Source organism: Salvelinus namaycush, chromosome 7, assembly GCF_016432855.1.
Source record: "Salvelinus namaycush isolate Seneca chromosome 7, SaNama_1.0, whole genome shotgun sequence".
NCBI lineage: Eukaryota > Metazoa > Chordata > Actinopteri > Salmoniformes > Salmonidae > Salvelinus > Salvelinus namaycush.
This window is the reverse complement of record NC_052313.1, coordinates 28,636,467-28,659,066: the sequence shown is the minus strand read 5'-3', so window position 1 is coordinate 28,659,066 and position 22,600 is coordinate 28,636,467. Positions and strand designations below refer to the sequence as shown.

The window sequence follows — 22,600 nt, the reverse complement described above, 5'->3', positions numbered from 1 at the left end:
TGAAGGATGCTTTGTTGTGAAATAGGAAGCCGATTCTAGATTTAATTTTGGATTGTAGAGGCTTAATGTGAGTCTGGAAGGAGAGTTTATAGTCTAACCAGACACCTAGGTATTTGTAGATGTCCACATATTCTAAGTCAGGACAGGTGCTGGTAGCGATCGGTTGAAGAGCATGCATTTAGTTTTACTTGTATTTAAGAGCAGTTGGAGGCCATGGAAGGAGAGTTGTATGGCATTGAAGCTCATCTGGAGGTTAGCTAACACAGTGTCCAAAGAAGGGCCAGAAGTATACAGAGGGGTATCGTCTGCGTAGATGTGGATCAGAGAATCACCAGCAGCAAGAGCGACATCATTGATGTATACAGAGAAAAGAGTCGGCCCGAGAATTGAACCCTGTGGCACCCCCATAGAGACTGCCAGAGGTCGGGACAACAGGCCCTCCGATTTGACACACTGAACTCTATCAGAGAAGTAGTTGGTGAACCAGGTGAGGCAGTCATTTGAGAAACCAAGGCTGTTGAGTCTGCCGATAAGAATGTGGTGATTGACAGAGTCGAAAGCCTTGGCCAGGTCGATGAATACAGCTGCACAGTATTGTCTCTTATCGATGGAGGTTAAGTAAGTTAACTAGTTAAATAACTAGTCATTGTTCAATATGATGGTAGCGGCTACCCAATTAGCTTTCCACATTGCTTGCCTTAATCCATTAGGATTATTATTTTGCTAGCTAATAGCTAGGACAGTAACAGTTAAACACACTAAACTGGTTCTGATAGAGCTGCCTCTTACATGTTGTTCTCTTGGGCGTAACGTTGTTGTTCAACTCAAGCTCTCATCTCTCTCATATTCTAACTATGTAAAACTGAAACTGCTTGACTATGCTGTCCTATGGATGTATTGATACTTGGTTTCCCAAACTCGGTCCTGCGGACCCCAGGAGATGCAACATATTTGTTGTTGCCCTAGCACTACACTGCTGATGCAAGTAATCCACTAATCATCAAGCGTTGGTTATGTGAATCAGCTGTGTAGTGTTAGGGGGGGGGGAAACGGGAACCCATTGGGGTCCCCAGGGCCGAGTTTCGGAAACGCTGTCCTCATTATAACTTGTTTAGTCTACTTATGTCACTGGCGTCACACATTTGACTTTAAAGTGAATATGACTTTAAAGTGTATTTGCAGCTAAACCAGGGTGTATAGGATTTCTTGCACCAGACAGGCCAGAGCTTGTTATTGATATGTGTGAAGTAATAATGACATGAACTGCAGGATGGCACTTCAATGCCCCCCTACCTTCAGAGTCTTTCCATGTCATTTCAGCAAGCCATGACACCCACCATCTCAGATGGTTCTGAAATCGATTCTGTAGTTAGAAACAGATTAGCATTCCTGCAACATTGTTCGAATTTCATTTCTGTAGAAATTAAGCTAATTGATTGTACCCAAATAGCCCCTTTACATATTTAGGATAAACATAATATTCAATAAATATAGTACCCAGCATCTGATTTGAACCAAACTTATTTTTACTGTTGAGTAAAACGTGAAGAATCCAATAAAATTGTCAAAGCCACTCACGGAACCCATATACCCCACGCCAATCCCACCCCAACAACCAGTATACAGTAAACTGTAAGTTCTCTGTCTGACAAGTACTATCAAATCACATTTTATTGGTCACATACACATGGTTAGCAGATGTTAACGCGACTGTCGCGAAATGCTTGTGCTTCTAGTTCCGACAGTGCAGTAATATCTAACAAGTAATCTAACAATTTCACAACAACAACCTTATACACACAAGTGTAAAGGGATGAATAAGAATATGCACAAATTAATATATGGATGAGCGATGGTCGTGCGGCATAGGCAAGATGCAGTAGATGGTATAGAGTACACTATATACATATGAGATGAGTAATGTAGGGTATGTAATCATTATATAAAGCGGCATTGTTTAAAGTGACGAGTGATACATTTATTACATCCAATTATTAATTATTAAAGTGGCTAGAGATTTGAGTCAGTATGTTGGCAGCACCCACTCAATGTTAGTGATGGCTGTTTAACAGAATGATGGCCTTGAGATGCACCTGTACTGACCTCGCCTTCTGGATGGTAGTGGGGTGAACAGGCAGTGGCTCGGGTGGTTTGGTTGTTGTCCTTGATGATCTTTTTGGCTTTCCTGTGACATCGGGTATTGTAGGTGTCCTGGAGGGCAGGTAGTTAGCCTCCGGTGATGCGTTGTGCAGACCTCGCTACCCTCTGGAGAGCCTTACGGTTGTGGGCGGCGCAGTTGCCGTACCAGGCGGTGATACAGCCCGACAGGATGCTCTCGATTGTGCATCTGTAAAAGTTTGAGTGTTTTCGGTGAAAGCCAAATTTCTTCAGCCTCCTGAGTTTGAAGAGGTGCTATTGCGCCTTCTTCACCATGCTGTCTGTGTGTTGACGTTGAGTGTGAGGTTATTTAACTGACACCACACTCCGAGGGCACTCACCTCCTCACTGTAGGCCGTCTCGTCGTTGTTGGTAATCAAGCCTACCACTGGAGTGTCGTCTGCAAACTTGATGATTAAGTTGGAGGCGTGCATGGCCACCTAGTCATGGGTGAAGAGGGAGTACAGGAGAGGGCTGAGAACGCACCCTTGTGTTGACGATCAGCGGGGTGGAGATGTTGTTTCCTACCCTCACCACCTGGGGTCGGCCCGTCTGGCAGTCCAGGACCTAGTTGCACAGGGCGGGGTCGAGACCCAGGGTCTCGAGCTTAATGAAGGGTTTGGAGGGTACTATGGTGTTAAATGCTGAGCTGTAGTCAATGAACAGCATTCTTACATAGGTATTCCACTTGTCCAGATGGGTTAGGGCAGTGTCATTGCGATTGCGTCGTCTCTGGGCCTATTGGGGTGGTAGGCAAATTGGAGTGGGTCTAGGGTATCAGGTAGGGTGGAGGTGATATGATCCTTGACTAGTCTCTCAAAGCACTTCATTGTGACAGAAGTGAGTGCTACGAGGCGATAGTCGTTTAGCTCATTTACCTTCGCTTTCTTGGGAACAGTAACAATGGTGGCCCTCTTGAAGCATGTGGGCACAGCAGATCGGGATTGATTGTATATGTCCGTAAACACACCAGCCAGCTGGTCTGCGCATGCTCTGAGGATGCGGCTAGGGATGCTATCTGGGCCAGCAGCCTTGCGAGGGTTAACACGTTTAAATGTTTTATTCACGTTGGCCACTGTGAAGGAGAGCCCACAGGTAGCGGACCGTGTCAGTGGCACTGTATTGTCCTCAAAGCGAGCAAAGAAGTTGTTTAATTTGTCTGGGAGCAAGACGTCGGTGTCTGCGACGGGGCTGGGTTTCTTTTTGTAATCTGTGATTGACTGTAGACCCTGCCACATGCGTCTCGTGTTTTGAGCCGTTGAATTGCGACTCTACTTTGTCTCTATACTGACGCTTAGCTTGTTTGATTGTCTTGCGAAGGGAATAGCTACACTGTTTGTATTTGGTCATGTTTCCGGTCACCTTGCCATGATTAAAAGTGGTGGTTTGCGCTTTCAGTTTTGCACACATGCTGCCATCTATGGAGCTGCAGCTTGGAGTATACCATCTTCATCCTATATTATGCTGTGAATCTGATAGTTCCCCCCCCCCCCGTTCAGAGAACTTACCCGTTGAAGTTTCTTGCATTATTTTTAAATTATAGGGCTGTGAATTGTCAGGGACTAGGATTGTTGACCGTTAATCTGTAAGCCGCCAGTTTTTTGTGTTGCAAATTTACAGTTGAAGTCGGAAATTTACATACACTTAGGTTGGAGTCATTAACTTGTTTTTCAACCACTCCAAAAATGTCTTGTTAACCAACTATAGTTTTGGCAAGTCGTTTAGGACATCTACTTTGTGCATGACACAAGTAATATTTCCAACAATTGTTTACAGACAGATTATTTCACTTATAGTTCACTGTATCACAATTCCAGTAGGTTAGAAGTTTACCTTTAAACAGCTTGGAAAATTCCAAAAAATGATGTCATGGCTTAAGGAAGCTTCTGATAGGCTAATTGACATCATTTGAGTCAATTGGAGGTGTACCTGTGGATGTATTTCAAGTCCTACCTTCAAACTCAGTGCCTCTTTGCTTGACATCATGGGAAAATCGAAAGAAATCAGCCAAGACTGCAGAAAAAAATTGTAGACCTCCAAAAGTCTGGTTCATCCTTGGGAACAATTTCCAAACGTCTGAAGGTACCACGTTCATCTGTACAAACAATAGTACGTAAGTATAAACACCGTGGGACCACACAGCCGTCATACCGCTCAGGAAGAAGACACGTTCTGTCTCCTTGAGATGAACGTACTTTGTTGCGAGAAGTGCAAATCAATCCCAGAACAACAGCAAAGAACCTTGTGAAGATGCTGGAGGAAACGGGTACAAAATTATCTATATCCATAGTAAAACGAGTCTTTTATCGACATAACCTGAAAGGTCGCTCAGCAAGGAAGAATCCAATGCTCCAAAACTGCCATAAAAATGCCAGACTACAGTTTGCAACTGCACATGGGGACAAAGATTGTACTTTTTGGAGAAATGTCTTCTGGTCTGATGAAACAAAAATAGAACTGTTTGGCCATAATAACCATCGTTATGTTTGGAGGAAAAGGGGGAGGCTTGCAAGCCGAAGAACACCATCCCAACCATGAAGCACAGGGATGGCAGCATCATGTTGTTGGGGTGCTTTGCTGCAGGAGGGACTGGTGCACTTCACAAAATAGATGGCATCATGAGGCAGGAAAAGTTTGTGGATATATTGAAGCAACATCTCAAGACATCAGTCAGGAAGTTAAGCTTGGTCGAAAATGGGTCTTCCAAATGGACAATAACCCAAGCATACTTCCAAAGTTGTGGCAAAATGGCTTAAGGACATCAAAGTCAAGGTATTGGAGTGGCCATCACAAAGCCCTGACCTCAATCTTATAGAAAATTTGTGGGCAGAACTGAAAAAGCGTGTGCGAGCAAGGAGGCCTACAAACCTGACTCAGTTACACCAGCTGTGTCAGGAGGAATGGACCATAATTCACCCAACTTATTGTTGGAAACTTGTGGAAGGCTACCCAAAACCTTTGACCCAAGTTAAACAATTGAAAGGCAATGCTACCAAATACTAATTCAGTGTATGTAAACTTCTGACCCACTGGGAATGTGATGAAAGAAATAAAAGCTGAAATAAATCATTCTCTCTACTATTATTCTGACATTTCACATTCTTAAAATAAAGTGGTGATCTTAATTGACCTAAAACAGGGAATTTTTTACTAGGATTAAATGTCAGGAACTGTGAAACTGAGTTTAAATATATTTGGCTAAGGTGTATGTACACTTCTGACTTCAACTGTGTGTGTGTGTGTGTATATATATGTATGTATGTGTGTGTGTGTATATGTGTCTGTGTGTATATGTATTATTATATATATTTTTTGAGCCATTCTTTGTCTATGCGTACTTTATCCAGGTTGAATGTGTCTTGGCTGCCTGCACTCTTGCTGACTCTTGTCGTCTCATGTGTTGTGTAATGTAGAGACGGGAGATGTTGCTGATCGTGCCGCTGCTGCGGACGAGGATGATTGTAACATTAGGCCTAGTTGCTGTCTGTCCCACTGTCTGAAGGGGAATGTGGGATATTTCTGTCAATGCTGGGTCTCTGAGGACCAGGGTTTGGGAATGGCACTCTGAAAAATTCATTCAGTCGTTGTTAGAACGCCTAATTCCAGATCATGCTGCATGTAGACTAATTCATTAATTAGCCTAGTTTGTGGCGTTAGTTCAAATTGGAATTGTTGGCCTATCTCGTGTCAAACTATGATCACTTATAGTTTAACCCAGTGTTGGGGCCTTTTTACATGAACAGTATATGTGAAGTAAGATCTGCCTTCAACACTATTCTGTTTACACAATTTGCTTTGGATGTGGTGTGGCCTGTAACCTGATTCATAAAGTGTCTCAGACTAGGAGCACTGACCTAGGATCAGTTTCAACTTTTGGATCATCATGAATAAGATCACGCGGACAGGGGGGACCTGATCCGACATCAGCGCTCCTACTCTGAGACGTAGACTGGGCATGTGTTCATTAAACAAGGCAAGGTGCTGTTGAGTAATGGGCAGCACCAGTGTCGGCACCCTCCCACCCATGCTATTCGTTCCCTGTATGAGTGAATTACCTAGACTTGAGAGAGGCCTTTCGGGGGGTTGTCTGTCTGTAACCTGATGAAGGCTACATGCATGACTGGTATTCATCCAAGCAACCATCCCAACTTCCATCAGTCATAGCTGTCCTAAGGAAATTACTCCATGTATACGGCACATGATGCCAATGATGCATATCCTAGCACACTTGCTGTCATAGACCACGTGTCGCCTGTTTATTATATTAGTATGGTAAATGTCATGGTACAATATCAGGTTCCCGAAATGGAGCCCTATGGGCCCTGGTCAAAAGTAGTGCACTAAGTAGGGAATAGGGAGCCATTTGGGATGGAGCCCCATGTCTGTAGGGGAGGCTAGTAAGTGTGTCGAATTGTGCTTCGCGTTCACGTCAACGTCATGCCAGATATTGTAACATTGATAATGTATGTACACTGCAGCAGTTTTCTAAGTGTTCATAATCGTTTTTGTTTGTCTTTTCAGATTTGTTTCCTACTGTTTGCGGTACTCTACATTGTGTCGTATTGCATCATCACCAGGTACAAGAGGAAAACAGGTTAGTGGTCATGTTCTGTTTTTATGGTGAATATTGTACTTAAAATACCAAAACATGCGGTGGTACCAACTTCTCATCTATCAAAAAAAGAAAATCTATGTCATACACGCCTGGTACTTGCACACCTTGCACACACACAGTCCCATTTGTTTCAGCAAATATTGCAAAGCTCTATCTTTTGTTCATGCTGTGTTTGCACATAGACTCTCACATGTGTAAGGACTGTGTATGGACTGTATATGACTATGTAACGTACATTAGACACACCTCATGGTAAATGAGTAACGAGGAGCTGACCTGCGTCTGACTGACAGAATGACATATCCCCAACCCAGCATATTATACTATGAGACTTGTACCTGGTGAAAATGCATGTACATTTGATCAAACTTCCGATGCATTTCCAGTAGTGGCCAGCAAATGCAATCACCCTTTTGATGTTCATTCGTCGGGAAGGAATTCTCTCAAGATGAAAGTATATGGCTTTTCATATTATGTTCCATACGATGCAAATAATGACCCCCACACCCACATTGAAGTGTGTTGATGGTATAGACCGATGGTCCATAATCATGTGTGAAAATGGTCCTATAGCCAGCCTAACTGCAAGTTGGACTATATGAAGAATCACTCTGAGGCATCATGAAGTCTGTTCTACACCCGTTGTTCTTGGACAAATGTGGGATGTCCAGGTTGCCCTGGTTTCTCGAAGCTCTTTAAAAGTAGACCACGTCAAACATCCTCTGGGGATTGTTGTGCCCACACAATCTAGGTTGTTCTTTTCACTGCACCCAGTACAGTAGCTAAAATATCCCAAATGGCACCCTATTCCCTACATAGGCCCTGTGGACACTGGTCAAAAGCAGTGCACTATATAGAGAATATTAAGCCGTTTGGTACTGGCCCGTAGACTAGGACCGTAGGAAAAAGGGACTCCCTAAGTTTCATTGATGCATTAATTGTCGTACCATCTGGGATTTGAACCAGGCAACATGGGGTTTGTAGTCCCAAGAGGGGCCCCTTGGTTGTCTCTGTAGGGTTCACTTGCTGTACCTGCTGTGACTAAGTGGTTTCCCCTCCCTCAGATGACCAGGAGGATGAAGATGCTGTCGTCAACAGAATATCGTGAGTAGAACTACTTTCAATAAAGCGGTTGAGCAATCACTTTACTTTTAGTATCTCAGTGTTTCCTGAACCGATCCCTGTGACCCTCAGCCATTCCACATATTCAATTTTTTCCCCAAGTTGCACCTGATTCAACTAGCCAACTAATCAGCAAGTCCTGATTTGATGAATCAGGTGTGCTAATGTTGGAATAGATCAGATATGTGGAACGGCTGAGGGTCAGGCAGTCAAGTTTTGGAGAAACAATAGCGTAGCCTTTCTTGGTTTGAATGGCTGATGTGACTTGTCACTCACGTTGCATCACCGCTGCACGCGGAGCCTAGCACAACTCTGGTAATAAAGCAATAACAATGGCCTTTGTGGCCATATGTTTGCGGCCCATTTGTCATTTGTCCTCTTTGGTCCAGCTGATGGTGATATTGCAAGGGGAAATGGCTGAGCCAAGTAAATGGTGTAACATTTTAAATGAATTAGGTTCTCGAGCCATATATCAAAGTGGCGACCTTGCCCGCTTCCCGCGGAGAACCAGAGCAGATGGTGTAGTGTAGTCCTCTGGGCAGCAGAATCTGGCAACCTCCACGTGTAGGCTGCAGCCCAGGCCCCTGCTCTGCTGGGATGCCAGGTTGTAGGGGTGGAGAGACATTTAGCTCATAGATACTGAAGTGGCCATCTGCTCCACTAGTTTTTAAGTTAAGTTGTCAACTGTTGTGCGTCCCAAATTGATCCCTATTCCCTATGTAGTGTTGTGCACTACTTTTGACCAGGGCTCATAAGGCTCTGGTCAAAAGTAGTGCACTATATAGGGAATAGGGTGCCATTTGGGAGGCTGCCTGTGACACTCAACAACTTTATTCCCTTATTATTAATCCCTGTCACACTGTATATACAGGCAGATTCTCTATTAATGCGACGTGTAATCTAACACTAATCCTTAAATGGCAGTTGGCCGGCCTACAGTTATACTTGAGTAATACAATTTTGTCAAATGATTCATAGCCTGCTGCATGAATGTCGCCATTGTATGTATTTGAATGCTGATGTGTAGAGCTGTGACACTGACATTTTTATGAATAAATACTACGATACATGTCATTTAACAATTCCTTATAGCTAGAATTCTTAATTACAAACAAGTTTTATAGTTTTAACCATGTTTTGAGGCTGTACAGTGTTTGTTTACATTGTTTACAAACATTGGCGTAAAACAAACATAACTCATGAGTTATATTCTTCAAGAATCAATGGGTATATATGAAAATTGGTAAAGCAAGTAAGGATTCTATTTTTAACTAAACTGATTCCACAGCAAACTGTAGACTTTCTTACTAATTCCTCTCATTCGCTCTCTCTCTCTGTGTGTGTGTGTGTGTGTGTGTGAGGCTCCTCCCCACAGACTGTACATGTGCACCTTCACCCTGGCCATGTCGGGTGGGGCTGTTCTCCTCCTGCCTTTCTCAATCATCAGCAATGAGATCCTGCTCTCCTTCCCCAGAAACTACTACATTCAGTGGCTCAATGGCTCCCTCATCCATGGTCAGTACTGTCATTCACATTGAATTCTATTATTTTGGGTGCGTCCCAAATGGCACCCAATATAGTACACTACTTTTGACCCGGGCCCATAGGGTTCTGGTCAAAAGTATTGCACTGTGTAGGGAATAGGGTGCCATTTAGGACGGAGGTTCAATGTGGATTGACTTCCTTGTTTTGAGTGCTTTTCGCTCACTTAACCACATGTAACATAACAGAATCGCTCCTTTTATACATCGTGTCACAAAGATCTGTTCCCACAGAAACTGGTGGGAATATGTCCTAAATGACACACTATTCCCTGTTAAGTACACTACTTTTGACCAGAGCCCTATGGGCCTTCATCAAAATAAGTGCACTTCAAAGGGAATATGGTGCCATTTTGGACAGAACCTGGTGGTCTATCAGAGAAGGTTACATTAGTCAAGACTTGATTTATAGTTGTGCATGACTGCAAAGTTTGCCTAAAACATGACCCCAACGGCAATAGTCACCAACCACATTCCCGGTGGCCTGCAGGGTGCCACATTCTACACACCTGACTCAAGTCATTAACATATCATTAGCTGAAACAGGTGTGATTAGTTCTTTCTGAGAACAAAGGTCTGCACATCCATAGCTCCACAAGACCAGGGTAGTAAAAACATCTTGATTTCCAGCCACAAGGGGTCATCAGAGTCCACGGTTTAGCAGATGACTGCAGGAATGGATTGTGGCCAGTGGACGCAGCAGTGCTTTCTATCTATCCAAAGCAACTCTTTCTCATGACTCAAGAGATGTGTCCCAAATGGCGCCCTATTCCCTATATATTGCACTACATAGTGCACAACTTTTGACCAGAGCCTTATAGGCCCTGGTTACAAGTAATGCACTGTGGAGAATAGGGTGGCATTTAGGATGCAGCCGAGGTCTGAGGAGGAGGTGTTTTATTGTAAGTTGTGATTTCTGTCATGTTGTATTTGGCTTGGTGACAATCTTGAAAGACTGATTGTTAAGTAGATAAAATGTTGCCCATACAGGCCTGTGGAATCTGGTGTCGCTCTTCTCCAATCTCTGCCTCTTCGTCCTGATGCCCTTCGCCTATTTCTTTCTGGAGTCCGAGGGATTTGCTGGATCAAAAAAGGTACAAAATGCACGGTTGCTAACAACCTGCTAAAACCTGTGTATTTTGGTTTTAACATGCTCTTGTAGTATTGATGAACTCTTGATCTTTTGTGATTGATTTCTCCATTGTTGTCACACAACTGTTTGAAATTGTCCGCTGTGCCTTATCTAAACTGCACCGTTTTCATCGGTCATTAATCCTATTGATTGTGACCAATGGCTGTTGAGTTGACTGGCATAAGCAGGTTGCAGAGTAGATTATTCTGTTTGCCTGCCTTTCATTGTTTAAGAATCTCTATCAATTCCTGTTTACATTCTGTCTGTCTCTGTCTGTCTGATTTGAGAGGATGTCTAGTGGCAGCAGCAGGTGCCTGGTCATTACTCTTTCTCTGACTCTCATCGGTTGACCGTAACTGCGGCCGCAAAAACCTCATTAACCATGAAACGGCGACAATCTGGTCTTCGGCGGCCGCCACATCCTGACAAGCCGTTCCAATAAGCCAGACGCCGCAAACAGTTCAACACCACGAACATCGGCCCCCGTGATTTAGGGCCTGATTCGGCCTCCCTCCTCCGCCCTAAAATAAAACTTCAAAAGGACAGCCTAATAATCGAGTTGTAAGGCTCCTCGAACTTCCTCGTTTTAATTAATTACCCCGAGAAAAAAAAAGTCAGAGGCCCGTGTTCTGCGAGTCCATAAAGACGGAACAACATGACAGCACAATAGAGCCCAAAAAGGGGGGAGGAAGATTTACTTTTAAAGCACCTCTATTCTATGTCACAGTTTGAAACCCCTCTGGTTTATGTCCCTCCTGGCAAACGTACATAAAAATTTGTCTCTTACTGTAGTTTACGGCCCCGTTTGTTTGGGGCCCGGCTGTTAATTTGTTTCGGTTGGATTTCTTGTAATAAAGTCCACGATGGCTAGGAAGTGGAACACACGGGCCTCTGCCACTTTATGGTTTTGTACTCTTTCATTTTGAACTTCTGTGACTGTTTCTCGCTACTGATCGTCCATACGTTTTCTGAGAGGAAGCACTGCTTAATGTTGGCTACACATCCAGGTATATTGTGTGTGTGTGAACAGAGGAAAGGGCTGGGACCCAACTGCTCTCATTTGGCCAAATGAAGCACCCCGCTGAGTCACTCAACAAACCGGCCACAGGATGACATGAAAGCCGGATTTCAGTTTTTATAATGTGATATTAGCCCTCTCCCGATAAGAGTATTAGAGACTGAGTATTACATCTCAGGGGTTTATGTGGCCGTAATGTTACGCCACTGAAAAGTCCCTTTGACTGCGGAAATGAAGTGAACGACGAATTGAACTGGTAACGGTTTAAGTCAGGCTTTTCGCGTGGCTTTGTTTTAGTTTTGATGAGGGCACTAAAGTTCTCCGAGTTGAACCGAGATCGAAATCTCAGCTTTTTTAAAATTTATTAGCTCACTCTTCAGAGGTTCTGCTGCCCGGGTGATTTAACACTTTCAAATTGTCTAAATTGTGGATGAATCGGATTGACTCCGTCAAAATGTGGGTATGAACTAACTTTATTCACCAACATGAAATACCCAATACTAACCATATTACCTCTCTTATTCTCTCGGACTGACTCTCTCAAATCTTACCTGCAATTATTAATTACTAATGGTTGCAAAATGCTTTTTAAATTCATTGCAGAGAAGTGGCAGATTTTTAAATGTCATCTTACAGTTGAGCGTTTTGGCTCAAGAAACCCATTTACGCTGCAGCCCGTGTGCCAACTCGTTATCACCTCACGCTTATAAAGAGATATTAGACCAGCTCTATTTTGTGATGAAGGGCCAGATCATTTAGGCTTTAAATCAAACCGTTTTTCCCCCCTTCACATTTTGGCTATGATTCCCGCATATTATGTCATTTTTTTGTTGTTGTTGAAGATATTAACAACATTATCTTTTGGTCAATGATCCCTCTGGCGTGGAGGGCAAAGGGACTGTTGTGTATGCACCAGGGGTTGGAACTTAAATCATTTTCCAATCGTTTTATTCTGAACAGAACTGGGGCTGTGGCGGTCACGAAATTTCGTCAGCAGGTGATTGTCAAGCAAATAACTGTCGCCTCATGACCGTTAATTAACATAAACACATTTAGCATCTCCTTGCTCCTACACCTACAAGCCACTGACGCAGACCTTTGGAACATCTACATAAAAAAAAATAAAAAAAGTCAAATAAATCCATGTAATATAGCCTACACCTTCACAATAAATCTGTTTTATTTTAGACTGGTCTAAAGAAGCATGATATGAAGAAAATTTCTATTTCAGAAGAACAGAATAGCATACTCTAAGTTGTTCTTATGTTAGGTCCTGATCTGACTTTGGTTGTGGGCTACACTAGTTCATTTAGCAGACAAGATTTGCTTAGAATTCCGTGGCATTATTTAATAGTATGAAGAATACAATTGAACAAAGCTGAATAAAATATCAATATTTTCTCCAAACGATTTGAGGGAGTGCGCACATGCGGCTATTCTGTGTTGAGTGTGCTCCTAAGCACCTCTCACTCACATGGTTCTCCATCACGTGAGCAGGTCTTTCTCACAGGCTGCAAGTGAAGATAGACACATCGGGGACGCAACTGGACGTGTCCTTATCCAATTTCGAGGTGCACATTGAAGATATTGGAAGAACTGTCCACGTTTACTTTTTGTCAGAACAGAACATTTCGCTTTAAATGTTGATGATAAACTATTAGGCCATTTCTTCACAATGTAAGCGCAGCAATGCACACACGGCAGTAGACTATAAGCGCAATTGTTCCATTAGCGGGAAAACACCATTTATCAAAAGTGACTGCAAATTATGCATGTCATGCTTTTATTATGAAGGTGCATTTTTATGGTGAACATTTTCTTCCCCAATCTTGAAACTCACGCTTATGTATGCCAGTTAGGCTCTAAACCCCTTGTAAAGTGGCTTAATGTGCTTAATTTTTAAAAGATATTTGGCCACTTTAGTTATCTTATCAAAATATATAGGCATATGGGCTAGGCTACATGAGGTGTGCGACTATGATTAGAAAAAATGCAGGCCTATGTTTTTGATAAGGTTTGTATCACTACTAAATAGATCATCTAAATATATAAGTGATAGGCTAATATTGTCACCCATCAGACTATTCTTGATTGAATCTTGTCTTTACATATACTAAATAATATGTGTGAAATTTGTTTTGATTTAGAATGGACCATTTTCATGCACCTGTCTCGAAGCAGGAGCAGCGGGAAAAAATACATGTCATCTATGGGCTTAAATAGCGAATGGAGGATGCTTTTCCCGTGGTTCATTTTCATGCCAGCCAGGTTGGCTATACTCCTGTTGTAAAGATAAACAATGTGCTTAAAATTAGGAAAGTTGGGAAATAAATATAGTAGGAATAGCCTATAGAAAGCTGATGGGATCCTCTTTTTAGTAGAGGCCATCACTCTGTTTTCTCGCGCGATTGCATAGCCTATAGAAATGTTGTGCAACATGAGCTCATGGGCTCTCAAGTGTTTGATTCGTTTGCATTGGTGTCAGTGCTTATAAGTACAATAGAGTGCTGAGTACCAAGTTTGGTAGGATACTAATGACCATCAGCAGCATCAAAGCTTGGAGAAGCCTAATTACCGTGACTAAACGGTCACATGGAATTTGACTGCCTTCATGACTAGTGACCTCCGGTGTGGCGGTAATACGGTCACCGCAACAGCCCTAAAAAAAATATATGTTTCGTTCCTCTATTCCGACCTGCAATATAAAGTCCTGAACCGGTTCGAACCCAAAAAAGTACAGGTTTATCGTTGCTTTGTTCCCTTTTAAACCTCTGATATCGAAGAGGGGAAAAAAGACATTAGCTCAACATTAAATTACTTCGCCAATCAGTGCGGATAGAGCAGCTTAATATGGAGCAAGCAAGCTATAGTTGTATACATACAAGATGATCAGACAAGTGTAGGATGCGAGATTTGGCTGAAATGTTTTGGGTGGGGAGACCAGGTGAAGGGAGGAGGTTTAGCTAGTAGCGCTGGGCATCTTGTTACAGTATGACATGCGTTGTCTGAATTAGGACCACATCATTTTTCCTACGGAGGAGCGGCTTATATGGTCATGTATAGAAGAGATCCAGCTTTTGTGAAGTTTATTTTTTGTTAGCCCTAACGCTTTTCCTAACCTTAACAAAATTCTCCTTATCTGCCAAGTTAATTCTCCTAAGCTGTTGCCTAAGTTCTCCTAAACCTGCTACAAAAAGTAAATGAATTCAAATCCTCGATCCCTTTTAGCCGTGACTGGCTTTGAATGTCTTTGAACTTCCGAGAGTCGGCTTAACGTTGGACCAGAGCTAGATAGTTAACAAGCTTGAGGGTACGCAGAGCGGCACCAGAATTAAAAACACGTCTTACCTTTTTGTACTTAATTAACCCAATGTGAAACGTGAGAACTAGAGTATCCGTAAAATCTCTCCCTAAAAATTTCTGAATAACGCTTGTAATGTCAGTCGGTTGCACGCTTTGGAGGGGCAGGTTGCCTACACACATGCTCACAAACACTGGCAAATGTTTTCAGCTGGCAGGCAGACACTGGAATACGTTTCTGAGTGACAGAGTGAGGGCTTTGCATAGGCACATTGTAAAATAACATTATTAACTGCTTCCCATGCTTTTAAAATAGCGGTTCTGTTCTGGAACAGTGTAGATCACTTTCGTTCCCGGTTCGGATTCTGTTCCTCGAAAAACGTACGTGCTCGGTTCTGTTCCCTGAACCGGTTACAAGCCCTAGTATGCACCACCAGTAGATAGCGTTGTTATGATGGTCGGTCAATATTTGTATGATGGACCACGCCGACTTAGGTTACGTTCAAAATTAGTGCACTATATAGTAAGGCTGTGACGATTTGGGACACAGACTTAGTCTGACCGAGAGATTGTCCCAGCTATGGGCCAGCAGTTTTCATCTGTTGCTTAAAGAAGCTCCTCATCAATCTTAAGGCTAAAGCCTGTGATTTTTTTTTTTTTAAGTGTGTTTTATTGCGAAGGCAAACCGCCTTGTGCTAGTTACTAAGATACTCTTCTTTGTTGGTGCTCCACAATGGAGCCTGGATATTTATTTCAAATCTCCCTGCACATGTAGACATTTTTCCCAGGCCTTCGCTCTGGCAAGTGATGTTCACGTACCTTCCTTTAAGGTCAGAATGTCTTGCGAAAAGCCCCTCCTTTACAATGTCTGTCGCCATGGCAACATATTGGCTTGAGCAGAGCATTTGAAAAGCGCACTGTTCAGGGTTTTCTTCTTCTCCTCTGTCTTTCAAACAAAATGATCAGCTCCTAGAGAGGGACTGCGTTTGAATTGTTGGATGAAATTGTCTGTTTATTTTATAGCTAGCTGGTATAGTGTTTTGGGGTATTACACATATTTATGTCTAAAATTATAGTGCTTGACATACAAGCCTGAGATTCACATCCAATGTTATTTATTTACTTGAGTCACAAGAAATTCATTCATTGGTTTGATCCTGGGTTTTGTCAAGGGAAACAAAGATGTATTCACGATTTTAAGGATGATTTTCAGTTATGTTATTGAGGTTGCTTGTTGGCAGGCCTTCTATATTGAGCCACTCTGTGCTCGTCGATATAACCGTCCTCTTGTCTTGACAAAACCCAGGTGACAGTCATTTATTCTTTGGAGACTTATCAGCCTGACACCTCTTGGTAATGACAACAAGATGGAGTCACTGTAGGGGGAAAACAAACGATCGAGCTACAACGTGAAGCAAACGGTTTCCCATGCGCCTACTGCCGTGTCTTTAGAAGTTTTAGTTTGCGACGGCTTTACAGGGGGAGGCTCTCCAGTCCAGCGGCTCCCTCTCTGTTTTCTGTCTCTGACACGGCCAGAGCTGAAGGCCGGGGCTGAAGGGTACACTAATAAGGGCCCTTGGCATCTGGCGCTGCGGAGGTAGAGAGGTGGACTGGCTGGGAGTGGTGGAATGGGTGTCGGCTCCCTCCCTCCATCCCACACGGTCCTGTCAGGAAGAGGAGTGATGGGCAGTGGGATGATCTCTGCCGCCGTGCTGACCCGCTGCAGATTAATGGGTGGGCTGGAAGGAAGCTCCTCTCTTATCAGTCTCTCTCTCTGTGGCTCTCCGCGTTCCCTATGAATCCTCTTTATTCTATCCTTGTGAGATTTACTGTAGTCCCTCTCCTATTTCCTTATTCTCCTGTCCCCCTCTCTCTGTCTCTCTGCAGCGGGCCCTGCCCTTTTTTTTCATTTTTCTCCCTCACTCACCGTTTTCTACCTCACTCCCCGTTTTCTCCCTCTCTATGTACCATCTCCTATCCCTTCTCTCTTTCTTCTCTCTCTCTCTTTCTCTTCTTTCTCTCTTTCTCTCTCTCGCTGTCTTTCTCTCTCTCTCTTCTCTCTGCCTTTCTCTGCCCTGGGGAAGTGGAGGGAATAGCACACCATGGCACAATGACATTCAGCTCCCAGAGAACTGGCTCTCTATTTGATGAAACACAGTGTGTCTGCGTCCCGAATGGCACCCTGTTCCCTATATAGTGGATTGCTTTTGACCTGACCCCCAAAGTAGTGCACTCAATAGGGAATTAGGGTGCCATTTGGGACACAGACACTGCCTAGCTATGCTTCTCCAAGGACATGTTACAGGGATGCATGTAGCCATTGTGCTGTACATTGCAGTATGCAAATATGTCATTTCTGATCCTACGGAGTAAAAGGATGTTCAGTTTTGGTATTAAGGCATCCAGTGATTCTCTGTAGAGGTCTTCACAGGTCCAAAAAGTTGGATCCAACCAGAACTGGACCCCTCGATTTCCTACACAAACCCGAAAGGACCCGATAAAAGTGCGACAATTTGATTTATTCGTTGTCAGCTAAGTTATTCAGGTTAATGTGTAGTAGGCTAGGCTTAATATAAGTCAACAACGTCCCCTTATTAACCTAAAAGCAATAGGCTTTATGCAGAGCTGTGGTCTGGTCCACTCAGGTATATCAGCTGTAGTTGCATAGATCCGAGGACCCGTTTGAACTCGAACCTGTTCGGAGCTCGGGTCGGGTCTCAGGTTTTTGAGTTGCGGTGGACCCGTGAAGACCTCTGATTCAGTATCCCCTGGGTTGCTGGTGGTTTGGGATGCCTCTTGTGGATGGGTCTGGGTGAGCACACACACAGTGCAGTGTCTCACACACATTTCTTCGAAGTCTCTGATTCCCTGGTATTCCAGTGGAGCTGCACTAGGCAGAGCAGGCAGCTAGCCCCAAGCTCGGCGGCAGGGCGGTGTGAGGGTCGGGGGGGGATGCTGAATATTTCAGAGCTGCTATATATAGAGGTGGTGTACACATTTTAGAATGGCAAGAATAGAAACTCGGCTCTGGATGGCGCTCGGCTCTGGATGGCGCTCGGCTCTGGATGGCGCAGATCCTTTTCCTTGTTTCTCCCTTTCTTTTTCCCGGGAGACAGTCGCTGCGACGAGACCAGGGGGGATTTGATTTGCCTGTTTTTAAACAAGCGTTGTCTACGTTTCCCACGTTTCGATGATTGTGGCAACTGTCTGCATTGCTTACAATCGCAATGAAAAAAGATATCTATTTAAGAATAAAATCGACGCTAATTTATGAAAGAGAAACAAGGACAATGCAGAGTATAAGTAATGCAATATGTCATGTGATAAGGGATTAATTCAAGGGCTTGCAATTTAGACCCTCCGTTTCCCAACACTTGGTCAACCTTTTCTCTGACACTCCATTTGGCCCTCCAATACGCCTGAAACCAGGAATAACATTCGGGGAGGTGACAGGCATTGCCTTTGCCCTAAATGATCTGAATGGGTAATGATTTTAGGCTTATAAATGATTGAGATGCCCAGCCTAGAGGAGATACACCTTCAGCATGGCATGGGCTGCTGGTTAAGGTGGACCGAGGCACCTGAGCGGAGCCGCCTCCTGCAGCAGGCCCGTGCACGGTCCTATCCGTCCCAAGGCCTCCTTAAGAGAGCGCGTGTGGGACGTGACAGAAGTCTCTGAGAGCATTCCTCTCTCACCTCTCACCTCTGGGGACGAGATGCTCGCAGACGTTCTTTTCTCTCTCCTCCTTCTCCCCTGTCTATCTATATCTCTCCCTCCCCTTCTTTCTCTCTCATCTCCTTTTCTTCGGCGTTGAGATCTCCCCACTGGCCAGTTCAGGTCTGACGTGAGCTGCTAGACTGCAGTCAGCATCACAGTAGTTATGTAGCCTATGTCCAGCAGGAAGAACTGAGCACATGGGAGGGTAGAGGTTTCACTAGAGGTTTCACTAGAGGTTTCACTAGAGGTTTCACTAGAGGTTTCACTAGAGGTTTCACTAGAGGTTTCACTAGAGGTTTCACTAGAGGTTTCACTAGAGGTTTCACTAGAGGTTTCACTAGAGGTTTCACTAGAGGTTTCACTAGAGGTTTCACTAGAGGTTTCACTAGAGGTTTCACTAGAGGTTTCAGTGAGCAGGTCAGATGAAGGGCCTGTCATTATACCATTTTAGACCTTTCCATATCTTGAACATGAGATGCTTCTCTAGATAGAGTTTTATAACGGCTACCGGGGGAATTATGTTGCGTCTAAAATGGCACCCTATTCACTATGTAGTGTACTACTTTTTTATATATTTTTTTACCAGGGCCCAGATGGTAAATGGAGAATAGGGTGTAATTTGTGACGCACATTAGAGACTGGGGGCGGCCTGCTGTACCTGCGGAGTTGCGGCTGTATCAGACGTGGCCACACTGGGGCGCTCTAGACTCAACTCGACACTGTGCTAGAAAATTCTACACGTGTCCCTTCCATCGAGCCTACATGATGCTGTGAGGTAGAGAAAATGAGAAGTCTAGGGTGTGTCCCAAACAGCACCCTATTCCCTATATGGTGCACTGCATTTGACCAGGGCTCCAAAGTAGTGCACTATATAGGGAACAGGGTGCCATTTGTGACGCGGATGTAGATTTGACAGCTGTGTGGATGAGACACGTTTGCCGAACGTGATTTGATTATCAGAATGGTTGGGAAGACAGTGGTACTAGTGGCGATGGTCATAGGTAACCTTAGAGTTCAGACAGGGGATCAACAACTGTTACGTGACATGAAAGGATGCCTTCAAACAGAGGATCACTGCACTATGTATAGTACCTGATCATAAATACGCCGCACATCAGTTAGCACATCATCAGCTACCTAGTAACAAATTGATTAGATGCCCAATTTGAGGCTATCCGCAAGCCATGTGTAAGTCATTCTTTGCAGCCTATTCCTGTAAGTGCCAGACGGTATCTCCTCCACAGTGTTGTAGGCAGAGGTTGTGTCCCAAATGGCACCCTACTCCTTTATAGTACACTCGTTTTGACCAGAGCCATATGGGCCTTGGTCAAAAGCAGTGCACAATACAGGAAATAGGGGGCCATTTGGGACACAGACAGAGCCTGTCCACCTCTACCGGCGGGCACGGGGGGGGTGGACTCTGTTTGAACAGGTAGAGAGGACTTTATTAACCACTCAGCGGTCTGTGACCCGGAAAACCCAAATTACCCCGCCGGGCAATGGGCGCGTTAAGAGCCCCCCTAATTGCCCCCAGATGTAACGGGAGGCCTGCTCTTAATCTACAGACAGTAGTGAGGCTTCACTTCAGCTCGTTTTTATGTTTTAACCTCCAGTCTGCTCCGAGCCCCGGCTGGGAGTCTGGTTAGACCCTTTTTATAGGCCCAATATACTGTTAGAAAAGGTGCTTTAACGTGGACTTCACCGGGATCAGTTAAGTAAGCGTGGGGCTGCAATCTGGAACTGAGGCTGCGTCGCAAAACGGCACCCTATTCCCTACACGGTGCACTACTTTTGACCAGGCCCCTATAAGGTCTGGTTAAAAGTAGCGTACTACATAGGGAATAGGGTGCCGTTTGGGACGTAGCGCGAATGTAAAACAATGGCGTTTTTAATATGAGAGCGTGAGATTATTGCTGGTGATTTTTATAGAGAAGGTATACATGCTTGACAGTGTATGTGATGGAAACAGAGAACACTTCTTTCTTGGGGCCCTGAATATTGACTGGTTTTCGTCAAGCTGTCCGCTCAAGAGGAAGCTTCTCACTGTAACCGGTGCCTGCAATTTGCTTCAGGTTATTAATCAACCTACCAGGGTGTTTACAAACACTACACGAACTAGATCATCCACGTGTATCGATCACATTTTTACTAATGCTGTAGAACTTTGTTCTGAAGCTGTGTCTGTACCCATTGGTTGCAGTGATCACAATATAGTTGCTATATCCAGGAAAGCCACAATTCAAAAAAAAATTAAACTGGGCCTAAAATAGTGTATAAGTGATCATACTAAAGATTTTAAAGACTCTTATGTGGATGATGTCAAAAATATTTGTTGGTCTGATGTGATTAATAAGGAGCATCCAGACGCTGCACTTTATGGATTTATGAAATTGCTTCTTCCAGTTGTTGATAAACATGCACCTGTTTAGAAAGGGACTGTTAGAACTGTTGAGGCTCCGTGGATTGATGAGGAATTGAAAAGCTGTATTGTTGAAAGAGATGGCGGCAAAGGGAGTGGCTAATAAGTCTGGCTGCACCTCTGACTGGCTGACTGTCCAATTACTATTTAATGATTACTTCATTGGCAAAGCGGGCAAACTTAGGCAGGATATGCCAACAACGAACAGTGAGTCATCGTACTCGTGCATAAAACAAAAAACGCAAGAAAAGCCTTGTGTAATTTTGAATTTTGTAATTCAAAATGTAAAAAATAGAGGTGTAAAAAATGACTTATCGATCAATAATGACAAACAAATGGTGTTTGACCAAATACAATGCTATTTCTCTGTAAACAAATGAACAACGGACTTTCAGCCTGCTTATAGAGAAGGGCGCTCGACATGCACTGCACTGACACAAATGACTGGTGATTGGTTGAAAGAAATTGATAATGAGAAGATTGTGGGAGCTGTACTGTTAGATTTCAGTACAGCCTTTGATATTATTGACCATAGCCTCTCCCCTATGTGACCACCTTGTGTCTGTACTGACACGGATGTGTAACTGATAAATGTACACACACACAAACATACACACTACACGTTAATGTTTTTAAATGTATGTCAATTGTAATTTTGTCTTTGTCTTTTTCGTCATGTGTCGGTCCCCAGTAAGACTAGCCCCATCGCTAATAGGGATCCTAATATATCAAATCAAAATACTGTAGGACTATATGGAGGGGAGAATGCAGCAGTACTGGTTGTTCCGGAGACTGCCGGAGACGGCGTCTGCAAGGTTTCCCTCTGTGAACCAGGATTGCTTCCCAAATGGCATTCTATTCCCAGTTCTTTTGGCCAGGGCCCGTACCAGCTCAGTGGTCTTGTGGTTAGTGTCCTCCCTGAGATTGGAACGTTTTGTGGGGTTTGAGTCGAGTCCTACAAAAGAATCAAAATGGGACCTGATGCCTCTGCTTGGTGCTCAGCGTTCAGGAGAAGGGTTCAGGGTAAATCCATGCAATAGACTAGCGTCCAGAAACAGTAGATGGGCTACTGCCCTATGGGCTGTTCCGGCTCGGGCAAGGCTACCTACTTACTTACCATAGGGCTGTGGTCCAAAGTAGTGCACTACGTAGGGAATAGGGCATCATTTGTTTTGCCGTACCTTCCTTGCAACGCGAATGGCCTCGGGAGAACTGGGGGAAAATCCCAGCTTGTTATGAATAAAAACAGTGACTTGGCTCTTTTTGTTCATCCCGTCTCTCTCCCCTCCGTCTGTGTGGTTTTTCTTCGCAGGGCATTAAGTCACGGGTTCTAGAGACCTTTGTGATGCTCTTCCTCCTCGGACTGCTCATCCTAGGAATAGTCTGGGTGGCGTCCGCGCTCATCGACAATGACGCAGCCAGTATGGAGTCACTCTATGGTAAGGCTATGCTGATTCTGGTGTGTGTCTCAGATGGCACCCTATTCCCTCCAACAGTGCACTACTTTGGACCAAGACCTCTATGGGCCCTGGTCGAAAGTAGTGCCCTACCTAGGGAAAAGGGTGCCATTTGGGAACG

The 22,600-nt window shown here is 44.0% G+C and overlaps 1 protein-coding gene across 2 annotated transcripts in view; it reads left to right on the top strand.

Moving 5' to 3' along the window:
• Nucleotides 1–22,600, top strand: part of lmbr1 (limb development membrane protein 1) — a 63,785-nt gene that overhangs the window by 1,374 nt on the left and 39,811 nt on the right. The window contains exons 2-6 of one of the 2 annotated variants that reach the window (XM_038997896.1): nucleotides 6,679–6,751; nucleotides 7,837–7,876; nucleotides 9,270–9,409; nucleotides 10,426–10,529; nucleotides 22,335–22,461. In XM_038997896.1, coding sequence (XP_038853824.1) covers nucleotides 6,679–6,751; nucleotides 7,837–7,876; nucleotides 9,270–9,409; nucleotides 10,426–10,529; nucleotides 22,335–22,461 — 484 coding nt within the window. Of the gene's footprint in view, nucleotides 1–6,678; nucleotides 6,752–7,836; nucleotides 7,877–9,255; nucleotides 9,410–10,425; nucleotides 10,530–22,334; nucleotides 22,462–22,600 lie in introns of those variants that run through there. The other variant, XM_038997897.1, reaches the window with a different exon arrangement.